Below are 12,348 nucleotides of genomic sequence, written 5' to 3'. Positions count from 1 at the left end.
GAAGAAATCCACCTTCTTCATAAATATTTAATGCATCAAAGTCTTTAACTTGGTAACTTACAATGGGCTATGGTTTTAATGTGCTTGTTCTAACATTATAAAGTTTATGTACTGTACTTAATACAAAGTTAGAAGAATACGTAGTAAGAACACCATTTGCTGTTATTGTAAAAAAAGTTATATTGATTTAATACCACTTGATAGATATAGTAACATGGAATAGTGTTACTAAGCAGCTTAAATATCACAAGTGGATGTTTTCAAAACATTTAAAAAAACTTTGATTGTCCTTATAGTGGTAATGGGCAATGGACTGTAATGTAGCGCGCTGCACCCAGGCGGTTCAAAGCCCGATCAGAGAATTAGTTTCGGTTTGTTTCTTACATAGCTAAATACATAAAAATAGTCCACTATTACAGCTTACTGTGAACGCAATGTGTCTCTTTCAGGTTTACATCCGAATTGGGAAAATCTATATTTTGTCTTAATCCAAAATTAAGCAGCCAGTAATCAGCCAACAATTACAGTTTAAAATTTTAAATTTAATTTTGTATTGTACAGTACTGTAGTCTGGGAGACTGTTGCAAAACTGGCTCTGGTGTGAGTGTGTAAATCCGGATGAATTTTTATACGCAATAGTTTCTTCATCAAGGATTTCTTTACGGAATTCTTTAAGTTAAAGAAAGGAGGGAAGAATGGTTATTTTCTCAATTGCCAGTAACCGGAAAACAGCTTAACAATATGCTGATACCGTACCATAACAGTGAAGACAAGACAGATAGGTCATACCTTTGAGATAGAGAGTGACTCTCTCTGTTGTTTACTAATGTACATGACACGGAATATTTTAGACCATCAACCTTACTTATTAAATTCCGAGATCCTGACAGATTTGACTTTGTATTCTCCTCGTTTAGCTGAAATTGAAAAAGAAATCATACAGTAAATGTATTTGAATGTGCTCTGTTTTATTAATAGACACCCGACTCAAACCTGTGTTGTTTAGTGGTACCAGACATTTATGGGATGTCACAGTTCTGTACAGATTACAGAAAAGTGAATGCTGAAACTCCACTGTACATCATATGTACTGTTTAACCATAAGCAAGGACTGATGCGCTGTTCCCTTTTGGGAGGGTTATTCCCTGGAAATTAGACACAAGAAGGGCGATGTCGAATAATGTTGTGTGGCTCGAGGGGAATTTTTCTGTAAACTGAAGAGTTATAGAGATACAGTGTGTATCATCTCTTTTTACACTTGTACAGTAAGACCGTTCCAATGTTAATGCGATACAGAAGATATTAGTAATAATATTAATAATGAATGACCATGGACGGACTGTAAACTGCAGAGTTACACAGAAGTCGAATCTTGTCTTCTCATCTTGGAATTTAACCTATTTAACCGGTCCTTTTCACTATATTTTCTTTGTAGCGTAATGTGTAAAATAGTTTGTTATTATAGCTCGTTGCCAACACGATGTGCCTCAAAGAAATTTAAGATCTTGAACAAGCCCCCCAAATTTACTATATCCCCACTATACCTTTTTTCAAGAAAATCAAAAATAAGAAACAATGGTACAGTATGTCCCTGCCTAACTTAGACATTGCATGACTTTAAAAGCTTAAACCTGAACACAAATCCAAAACCTTTTAAAACAGAACCTCTTAGCTGTACTTCACACCTGCATGCCAAGATCACAGCGTATCCAGCTGTTTGGATTACACTATGAATCCCTGAGGTATACCATCCAAGGCATCACTGGAGCATAAGGAGTCAAAGATCCTTCGTGTCCAACCGGAATCGAACCAAATTAAGTCTGAAGTGGCAGAAAGATTGCTGAGAAGGATGAGGAAATTGGAAAATGAAGAGAAACAAAAAAGGATTGTGGATTCAATGTAGAGCACTCTTAATGCAGAGGTTAGGAGCAGAAATGATGTCCTGAGAATTAAGAAGAAGACGGAAGGAGATCTCAATGAGATGGAAATTCAGCTGAGCCATGCCAACTGCCAGGTTGCTGAAGCCCAGAAACAACAGAGGAACGTCCAGGGACAACTGAAGGTATAGAGTTGCTATCAGACATCAGAGTCAATTGTGAATTAGCACAATATTCAAAAACACATTTTATTCAGCATGCTCAGCTGCACCTGGATGATGCCCTTAGAGGACAGGAGGACATGAAGGAACAGGTTGCCATGGTGGAGCGCAGGAACAACCTGATGCAGGCTGAGATTGAGGAACTGAGGGCTGGCCTGGAACAGACTGAGAGAGGCCGCAAAGTGGCTGAGCAGGAACTGCTTGATGCCAGCGAGCGTGTGCAGCTGCTGCACTCCCAGGTGACAAAAGTTAAACATTCTAACAAACAGTAAAATCTGATCTTTAATTTCATATTACTAATTTTAATTTATAAATATAAATGTTAGACTGACAGAGAAGGTGGTATTTGGACTATATTGACGCTTACTACAAATATTCTCATTGTCTCAGAATACCAGCTTGATCAACACCAAGAAGAAGCTTGAGAGTGACATTACCAGCTCCAAGGTGAAGTTGATCACTGATTGAGTAATGGAAAATATTGTTGTTTCCTGATACATTTTAATCTTTTTTTCTTGCTTATATTAAAGAGCTGGATAACCAACTAAAAATTATGTACTTAAAAGTACTACATTTCTGTTACATATCAGGCTGCCATGATGACAGGGGAGCTGAAGAAGAAGCAGGACACCAGCACTCACCTGGAGAGAAAGAACCGTGAAGAAGGCTCCACGGCCAAAACATTGTATTTTCTTTCTTCTTTTTTTCAGCATGGAATAAAACTATTACTTGTTCCTATTGCCTGAAATGACTTTTATCCCTAACCACAGCTTTTTATGTTATGATAATACAGTATGCATGTGAACTTCAATTAGTAATTAATTTATTATCTGTGTTCAGGATTCTACTTGCTCCTCTCTTCTAATCCCCATGCAAAATAGCAGTAAAATAAGTTAATGAATATTCAAAACTATACTGTAAACATTAAAATTATATTTAAACACATAAATAAAAATATTCTCAGTAACAATGTCAGATGTTAATGAACAAAATCCAATGCAATAACAGAACAGAACTTGTTAATATTTGTTAGTGACAACACTGTTTTTCTTACTTTGGTTTCTCTTTTAAAATAAGAAAGTAAATAGTCAAGAAGGTAAACATGCTATATCTTTAACACTTTCTGCATATTAAACCACAAAATTCAAATTCACTCTAGGAGAATGAAAATATCCTCAGCCATTAAACTCGGTTTGCCACCCTTGCAAATATCACATAAAAGTATACTTTTATTTCGAATTACAGCTTTTTCAATTCATTTACATTTCTTTTCTCATGTGGGATTCTTCTAATATTTTCCCTGCATATTCATTAAACCCACCTCAACTTCCATTCCCAGAGAACGTTTTCTCAGATATGTAGGTCAAAACTGACCTACAGTACCACTCATTGACCAAGCTGTGTGTAGCAGCAGAAGGGATGTGAATCCTGTATTGTTGCTTTATCAGTACAATGGTCTTCCAAGTGACTCATCTGTCACCTCTTCATTCTAAATTAATCTAATTTTCACTGAAATTTTGAAAGCATTTGCAATAACAAGCTAACCTTCAGATAAAACAAGCACAATTCTTATCTATTTATATATGCAATATTTACATTTTCAAATTGAAAAAAGAAACTTCAGATGTTCAGAAAATATTTACATACATAAAAATAAATAGAAAACAGGGATGAACCAAATACAGATGGGATTTTATACATACAGGAGATAATATTTGTATGTCAGCAACAAAAGATGAGCCCTGTAAAGATTATTTAAAAGGGCTTAATCAAAATTCACTTGGCAGTCTGTTTCCTTAAGAAATACACACTAGATAATTTTAACCTAGTTTCAAGATTTTCTGTATTCTTTGTACAACTAAGCCATTTTAATGTAAAATCACTTATATAGTAAACCCTTTTGAATCCTGTTGTGTTATTTGAGGAGATTGTTAAAACATTTTGGACAATTAATAAATGCACCTTTACAGTACTACAGCAAAATGACATGAAATAGTTATCAAATTGTAAAGGGCTTACCTTTTATGATTAACATGAAGGAAAACACAACTGCCAAATTCCCTTCATCTGGAACAAAAGACAAGAATAGCTCATATAGGTATCTGAATATTCCTATTAAACTGAAATACTGCATGAAATCATTTAGTAATGAAGACTGTTGTTTGAATACAACATATTATAGTATTAAATTTCAAATCGGACATCTAAGGGCTGTTGAAAACAACCTGTTGCATCAACAGACTCTCAGAAGGGTTGGACAAACTCCCTATCACAGCTTTTATATGGTCACATTAGACACATAATTGGTCATCATGGCACAATTTTCTATTTTTGGAAACTTCACTTGCACATGGCAAATTTAATTTGCTCACATTACGAAATAAATTATACTGTCATCTACAGTATATGAATCAGATCCATCAACCCATCTGACTTTCATTATGAATGACACATGTATTTTTGAAACCCCCGATAAGTTCCAAGTACTAGCTCATGAAAAAATTATTCTGGGAAATGTATCTACCAGATGGATTTGAGTGTGGCAAACAAACTGTTGGCAAACAAACTGTTGATGCAGCAGAGCTGAACCAGAGCACTTGATATAAAAATGATCTCTTGAATATGTGTTAACTGACACACATTTTAGAAAGTATTAAAGATATGGTTACTTCTTATTTTACTCATATCTGAGATGACATGGATGCCCTTAAAGAAATATTGTACCACTTAGGCTTAACAGAGAGCCCATAAAATGAAAACAGTTGCAATACATAATTAAATTTGCCAAAATATATTAAAATGAAAATGAAATCCATTAGTGCTTCAATTTAGAATATGTTGAAAAACTTTCTCTCTGTCCAATGGTTCATGAAGTTCTATCAAAACAACTTTAAACATTAAATATAAAACAACACTAGCTTTTTTGAAGAAATTATATACAAATGTCTTCCTGTGATTTTTCTCAGCTTTATTACGCACAATCCACAAAAAGTGGAAAATATCTGTCTGCTGAATTGCTGTTCACATTCACAGATGCAAAAGACTTTAAGCAATGAAAAAGTTAATTTTGCTCAAAGATGGGAAAGCATACAAAACAGATATACTTTCCCAGAGCCAGACTGTATCATCTTCACCATCCTTAAGTTACAGATATGATTTATATCCTTAAAAGGGTATCTGATAAATAGTTTAAAATAAAATGCAAGGATTTAAATGACATGCTGATATTGCCTTGAACCAAAAGAACACTACAAAATTAAAATGGACAGAAGTGTTACAACACCACATCCTGCAAGCTGTTTGACAAATTACATTTTATTTCTTACTGACAAATTGATTAAAGCATGTATAAGAATGTCTAAATATAAATAATTGTAGATTAAATTGATAATTTAATAAAAAATGCTGGAATAGAACCAATTAAAAGGCTCTCATTTTGAAATGTATCAATTAAAGTATAGTAAGATAGATAATTCTGTCTTCTCAGTCCTATAAAATATTCTTTGGTTATGTCAAAAATGCAACACACATCGCAAAACATCAAGTGTACTCATTAGAAAGAGTCTTCAAAAGAGGTGACTTGGGGCAAGAAAGATGAAATGGAGACCTACACTTTCTTGATGAGATAAGTAGTACGAACATTCTGACTTTTGGAATAAAGAATTGACAGTGTTGCTCTTTAACACTGTAAATTAAAAAAAAAGTCTTAGAACATGCAGTTTCTTTCATTCTCAAAGACTAATAAATCAGTCTACCTATTTGTACAAGCAACATACCTACAGTAACTGCTGGTGAAAAACTGTGACACACTTCTTTTGTCGTATTACTAAATGGCTCTTCTTAGCAATTGGTACAGTACCACATAAAATTAAAACAGAATATACATTTCAACTGCTTTGTTTTTAGTGCAGGTTAAAGAAAGAATTCTGTAGCACCTCCAGATGCCCCTTGCTGGCTATGTATTTTGAACTCACACGAAGGGGCAGAGAAACTGGGACTGTATGTATCGGTTTGGTTATCATCAAAGAACTGATTAAAAATAGGGATGAGCAGGTTCTTGAGTGGTTCAACCAGTAATGGCATTCGTTTGAGCATAATTACAGCTCTATAGACGTCATTGTTTGGAATCTGGGCCATGTCACTAGCATTGCAACCACGGTACAGTGGGGAATATTCCAGGGTACATTTACCTTTCCTGTAAACAGTGACTTCCTTGACTTGACTAAAGTGAACAAAACTAACTCACCTATGAGACATTGTGGAGCTCACAATGTGTCAAATGATAGATGATTCTGACAGTTACACGCATTGGAGGAAAACAGAGCTGCCTAATTATGTACTGTAAAATGATGACATTAAACTTATTAGATATAGTACCTTTAATAACATTATTTGTAGGTACTTTGCACTAAAACAATCAAAACACTACATAAATACAATAAAGAGAATTAAAAGAGAATAAAAGTGAATTTAAAGAAATTCTTCAAAGAGAGCAAAGCATATTAGGTGTGAACATTTAAATTACGGCACATTTAATTTTATTATTAATAATCTTTATTGTATACCACACTTTTAATAACTCAGTATTGAAGTAACTAGAGCTTTCACAAATTATTAGCCTACAGAAATGATCATCAGTAGGTATTTTGCAATATATCAAGAGTATACAAATACTGTACAGTAAACAGAATTACACCCTCCCCTGCTGACTTCGCGTCGGTGAAGGACACTCCCATCCGAGTCACGGCACCAATGTGACCATTGCAGTTCCACGCGGTCTCGTGCCCTCCACCACCACGTTCCGTCCCGCAGCACCTCGGGCACGAACCCGGGTCTCCGGCGTAACACAACAGTCACCGTATCCAAACTAGCTCCGCTACAATGGACAAGGATTGTAAAATAGGTATGTCTTTATATATATATATTATATTATATATATATGCTTTTAATTTCAGTTAGGATCTGAGCAGATTAGTTCTAAACATTGTAAGATGACCAGAGGAAGGGTCATCCAGGACAGGTATTTCAGGAACGATCTGCTCACGATACTTGACTTAGACCTGACCAAGATGGCCGCTAAGAGAAACCAGCTGACCCACAGATGGAAAGGGCTCAGTCCGAAAAACAACGAGACACAGGTGTGTCTCATCAGGAAACAAAATATATATGCCCTGGAAACAGTGAACCGGCACGGAAGCCAGTAGGTGAATGTGTTTTGGAGGACATAGTGGAATTTGGTTGGTGTAGGTACAGATTTAAGGATAACCGATTTACGGAAGAAATAAAGGATTACAGTTTACGGTTTGTGATTTGGATACGGCGCGGATTTGTGGAACTTTACGGACTTTGGAATTTGGACTGAATAAGGATGGAGAGAATGGATTGCGGACTGGCTTGGAAGATGGACGAACTGGAGAAATGGAGATAAACTCCACGAAAATAAAAGAAGAGAGTGTGGTGTGAGTACTTTTGTCTCTATTACATTTCCTCTGGAGGCACCACAATTGGTAGAGGATGCGGGCAACCCGCTGATCGGGACTAAGAATTGTGGAAATAAAAGTTGATTTTTTTTTCTCTCCTTCTCTCTCGGTTTGTGTGTGAACTCTTTCTAAGGGAAATAGAACAATTGATACAACAATTATCCACAGCCACCCTAACCCAGTTCCAGGCTTTAAAAGGACAACAAGAAGCTATACAGGCACAGCAGGAGGCTAATAAAATTCAAACTGATACGAATCAACGAATTATAGAAGAGCAGAATTTGGTGAGAGAGGAATTGCAAAGATTAGGAGAGGAAATTAGACAGTCCTCAGTAACAGGGAGAGAACCCAGTAAGATAGAAGAAATTGGGCTTCTAAAGATGACAGAGCTCGATGATGTGGAAGCATACTTAACAACTTTTGAAAGAACAGCTGCCAGGAATGCATGGCCCAGAGAGCAATGGGCAGGGAGATTAGCACCTTATTTAATTGGGGAAGCCGAAAAGGCTTATTATGATTTAAAAAAAGAGGATGCTGAGAACTATGAAACTCTAAAAAAGGAAATCTTGGCGAGATTAGGGGTAACAACGGCGATACCAGGAGTCCAGTTTCAACTGGAAGTATCAAATGGACAAGCCCACTAGATCTCAGATGTTTGACCTGGTACATCTGGCGAAGAAATGGCTTCAGCCAGAAGAACTAAACTCGGGGCAAGTGGTAGAAAGAGTAGGATTGGATCACTTTGTGAGGAGTCTGCCTGTTCACTTGAAAAGAAAAGTAAGTGATGGGGATCCCCAGACAAGACGGTTGATTTAGTGGACCGACAACATGCCACTGAAGCCTTGATTAAGGAAGAAAGAGGGGAATTTCGAAAAGAGGAGAGGAGAAACCCCCAGAGTTCGGGGAATGGAATGAAGTTTCAGTCACTAAAGTACAGGGACTATCGAGGTCCACCACAATTTAAGACATATTTTCAGGAAAGATCGGTTCAAAGGCCCCGACCATGGAAAGAGTCCCGTAGATGCTTTAAGTGTCATGAAGAGGGACATCTGGCCAGTAATTGTCCAAACTTGTGTGAACCTATGCTAGTGGACACCAGAGAGGAAGCAAAGTGCCACTACCTCGCAGCAAGCGTCCATCCTGTGAGGATCCCCATATTGCTAAAATCAGGATAGGGGAAAAGCCTGTCGAGGCCCTGTCAGACTCTGGAAGTATGGTGACCCTGGTGACCTCTACACCAGTACCTGAAGGAACCAAGTTCAGGCAAGCGGAGGGGATACCTATTACGTGCATTCATGGGGAAACTAAGGTGTATCCATCTGTGAAAGTTTCCATTTCTACAGAACTGAGAATGTATAGTTTGACTGTAGGGGTGGTTCAACAATTGCCTTACCCTGTGGTGTTGGGACGTGACTGTCCCCACTTTCTCCAAATTTGGCTAGGGAAAGTCCACTCCCCTGTCCGGGGAATTCGGACGATTACAGAGATTCCCCTGGAGAGGCGGACCAACCGGAAGAAGGCTCTGAACTTGGAGATGAGTTCCTAAATATGGATTTACTGGACTGGGAGCCCCCAGAACATCGAGGTAGGCTTGGGACGGCCCAGTTGGAAGACGGGAATTAAAGACATGCATGGGGACATGTGAGAAAAATTGAGGGAAAGTTGTGTAATAATAATAGTACCCTGAGTTACCCTTTTTTATGGTTAAAGACAATCTCCTCTATCAGGTGCAGAAGAGGGAACAAGAAGAAGTGGAGCAACTCCTCATTCCCTGAGCCTACTGTACCAGTCGAAACTCCTTAGCTTGGCCCATAGCCACCTCTTGGGAGGACACCTGGGCGTGAAGAAAACAGCTGAGAGACTACGTTCTCAATTTTCCTGGCCCGGAATATACAAGGCCATAGAGAGATATTGTCGGGAATGCCCAGAGTGTCAGAAAACTCCCCCACAACTTTATTATACAATAAAAACCCTCTGATTCCCCTCCCAATTATAGACACTCCTTTTGAACGGATTGAGATGGACTGAGTGGGACCCCTGATTAAAACTACAAAGGGACATCAGTATATACTGGTAATAGTGGACCATGTCACGAGGTACCCCGAAGCCATTCCTCTGAGAGCAGCTACCGCCAAAAACATAGCTTGAAAGCTAGTGCAAATTTTCTCTAGAGTGGGAATCCCTAAGGAGATCTTAACCGATCAAAAGAACTCCTTTTATGGCAAAAGTCATGCAAGACCTAAGTAAGCTTTTGGGTATTCATGAAATCAGAACCTCGGTACAGTATATCACCCTGCACACAGACGGACTAGTGGAGCGCTTTAATAAGACCCTGAAAAGCATGCTGAGGCCATGCAAGAGGACGGCAAAAATTGGGATCAATTGCTCCCTTATCTAATGTTTGCTATTCGAAAAGTACCATAGGCCTCGACTGGGTTCTCTCCATTTGAGTAATTATACGCTCGGAGACCAAGGGGCTTGTTAGACCTTGTCAAAGAGTCCTGGGAGCATCAACTTTCACTGTTACAGACTGTCATTGAACATCTGGAACAAATGAGGAAAAGGATAAACATTGTTGTTCCCATTGTGAAGGAAAATCTGGAGAAGTCCCAGGCGCAACAAAGGCAGATTTATAATAGGGGAGCTATTGTGCGAGAATTCCAGCCGGGGGACAAAGTATTGCTATTAGTCCTGAACCCGGAATGTAAATTCCTGGCCTCCTGGCAGGGGCCTTATGAGGTGGTGGAAAAAGTGGGTCAGGTCACTTATAAAGTTAAGCAACCTGACAAATGACGACAGCATCAGATCTACCATGTGAATTTACTAAAGAGATGGCATGGTGCAGAAGTTCTGCTCACCCACTTCTCCCCTGACCCTTTGGAAGAAGAAACTGGTGCCGTCGCCGTGGGGGACCTGGCTCTGGCGCAGAAGCAAGAATTACAAGAGTTCCTATCGCAAAACAAAGATGTTTTTTCCTGAAGACCTGGTCGAACTCACCTCATTCAACATAAGATTATCACGGAACCAGGAAAAAGGGTAAGACTGCCTCCCTTTTGAGTACCTGAAGCCTAAAGGAAATGAATTAAGGAAGAGGTAGAAAAAATGTTAAGAATGGGGATAATAGAAGAATCCCATAGCGTGTGGGCTAGTCCCATAGTACTGATACCCAAGCCAGATGGAACTATTAGGTTCTGTAATTTCAAAAGGTTAAATGAGATCTTGCTGTTTGATGCATACCCTATGCCTTGTATAGATGAGCTAATCGAGCGATTAGGTAATGCTCGATATATCAGTACACTAGACCTTACGAAGGGATATTGGCAAGTATCCCTAGCCGAAGAAGCTAAAGCCAAGACCATGTTTGCCACCCCGGAGGGGCTATACCAGTATCGGGTCCTTCCATTTGGTTTACACTGCGCTCCTGCTATGTTTCAGAGATTAATGGACCGAATACTCAGACCTCATCGAGATTTTGCGGCTGCCTACTTAGATGATGTCATCATTCATAGCACGACTTGGGAACAACACCTACAACACTTGGGAGCAGTAACGGGAGCTTTGTGAGAAGCAGGATTAACGGCTAATCAAAGCAAATGTTGTCTAGGGACCCAGGAAGCCAATTATCTCGGCTATACGATTGGGAGGGGAATGATCGTGCCACAAGAACAGAAGATGCAGTTAATTAGAAACTGGCCTAAACCTTCTACAAAGAAGCAAATACGAACGTTTTTGGGATTGGCAAATTACTATCGTCGTTTCATTTCAGGATTTGCCTCCATTGCCACCCCATTGCACGACTTAACAAAGTAGAGTTGCCCTGAAAAAATAAAATGGACAGAAAGGGAAGAGAGGGCCTTTCAAGAACTAAAAAAGACTTTATCATCTCAACCGGTCTTACAGGTACCTAATTTTAACAACACATTAATGGTACAAACTGATGCGTCTGACACTGGGATTGGAGCCATACTGCCATAAGAAGTTGAAGGATTGGAGCACCCCATTTTGTATATTAGCCGTAAATTAAGCCCTGCGGAAAAGCATTATTCCACAACAGAAAAAGAATGTCTTGCAATAAAGTGGGCCCTGGATTATTTAAAATATTATTTATTGGGAAGACGATTTATCTTGTATACTGACCATTCGCCACTTTACCTGGTTGTTAAGGAACATGTACCAAAATGATCGAATTACGCAATGGGGCCTAAGTCTCCAGAGGTTTCAGTTCCAAACGGTTTATAGACCTGGAAAGAAACAAGGTAATGTCGATGCCCTCTCGTGAATGCATTGTTTTTTTTCCAGACAGCCCGGGGACGGGGCTGATCTCAGGGGGAGGGTATGTAAGATGACCAGAGGAAGGGTCATCCAGGACAGGTATTTCAGGAATGATCTGCTTACTATACTTGACTTAGACCTGACCAAGATGGCCGCTAAGAGAAATCAGCTGACCTGCAGATGGAAAGGGCTCAGTCCGAAAAACAATGAGACACAGATGTGTCTCATCAGGAAACAAAATATATATGCCCTGGAAACAGTGAACCGGCACGGAAGCCAGTAGGTGAATGCGTTTTGGAGGAGATAGTGGAATTCGGTTCAAGTTGGTACAGATTTAAGGATAACCGATTTACGGAAGAAATAAAGGATTACGGTTTACGGTTTGTGATTTGGATACGATACAATACAGATTTGTGGAACTTTATGGACTTTGGAACTCGGACTGAATAAGGAAAGAGAGAATGGATTGCAGACTGGCTTGGAAGACGGACGAACTGG

The 12,348-nt window shown here is 38.9% G+C and overlaps 1 protein-coding gene and 1 long non-coding RNA gene across 5 annotated transcripts in view; one reads left to right on the top strand and one right to left on the bottom strand.

Annotated features, from left to right (window-relative positions):
* LOC138241268 (uncharacterized) overlaps window positions 1-4,332 on the bottom strand; it is a 107,043-nt gene extending 102,711 nt beyond the window's left edge. For all 4 annotated transcript variants that reach the window (XR_011190475.1, XR_011190473.1, XR_011190474.1 and 1 more), the window contains exon 1: window positions 4,118-4,332. This is a non-coding gene — a long non-coding RNA (uncharacterized lncRNA). The remainder of the gene's footprint in view (window positions 1-4,117) is intronic.
* Window positions 1,904-2,844, top strand: LOC107078464 (myosin heavy chain, skeletal muscle-like). The gene is made up of 3 exons (XM_069194366.1): window positions 1,904-2,337; window positions 2,489-2,545; window positions 2,689-2,844. The coding sequence occupies exons 1-3, from the start codon at window positions 2,179-2,181 to the stop codon at window positions 2,842-2,844; spliced, it is 372 nt and encodes a 123-aa protein (XP_069050467.1). The 5' UTR covers window positions 1,904-2,178.
* Window positions 4,333-12,348: the final 8,016 nt, after the last annotated feature.

The sequence above is a fragment of the Lepisosteus oculatus genome, chromosome 9 (assembly GCF_040954835.1).
Source record: "Lepisosteus oculatus isolate fLepOcu1 chromosome 9, fLepOcu1.hap2, whole genome shotgun sequence".
NCBI lineage: Eukaryota > Metazoa > Chordata > Actinopteri > Semionotiformes > Lepisosteidae > Lepisosteus > Lepisosteus oculatus.
Note: the sequence above shows the minus strand (reverse complement) of the source record. Positions and strands in the feature narration are given on the sequence as shown.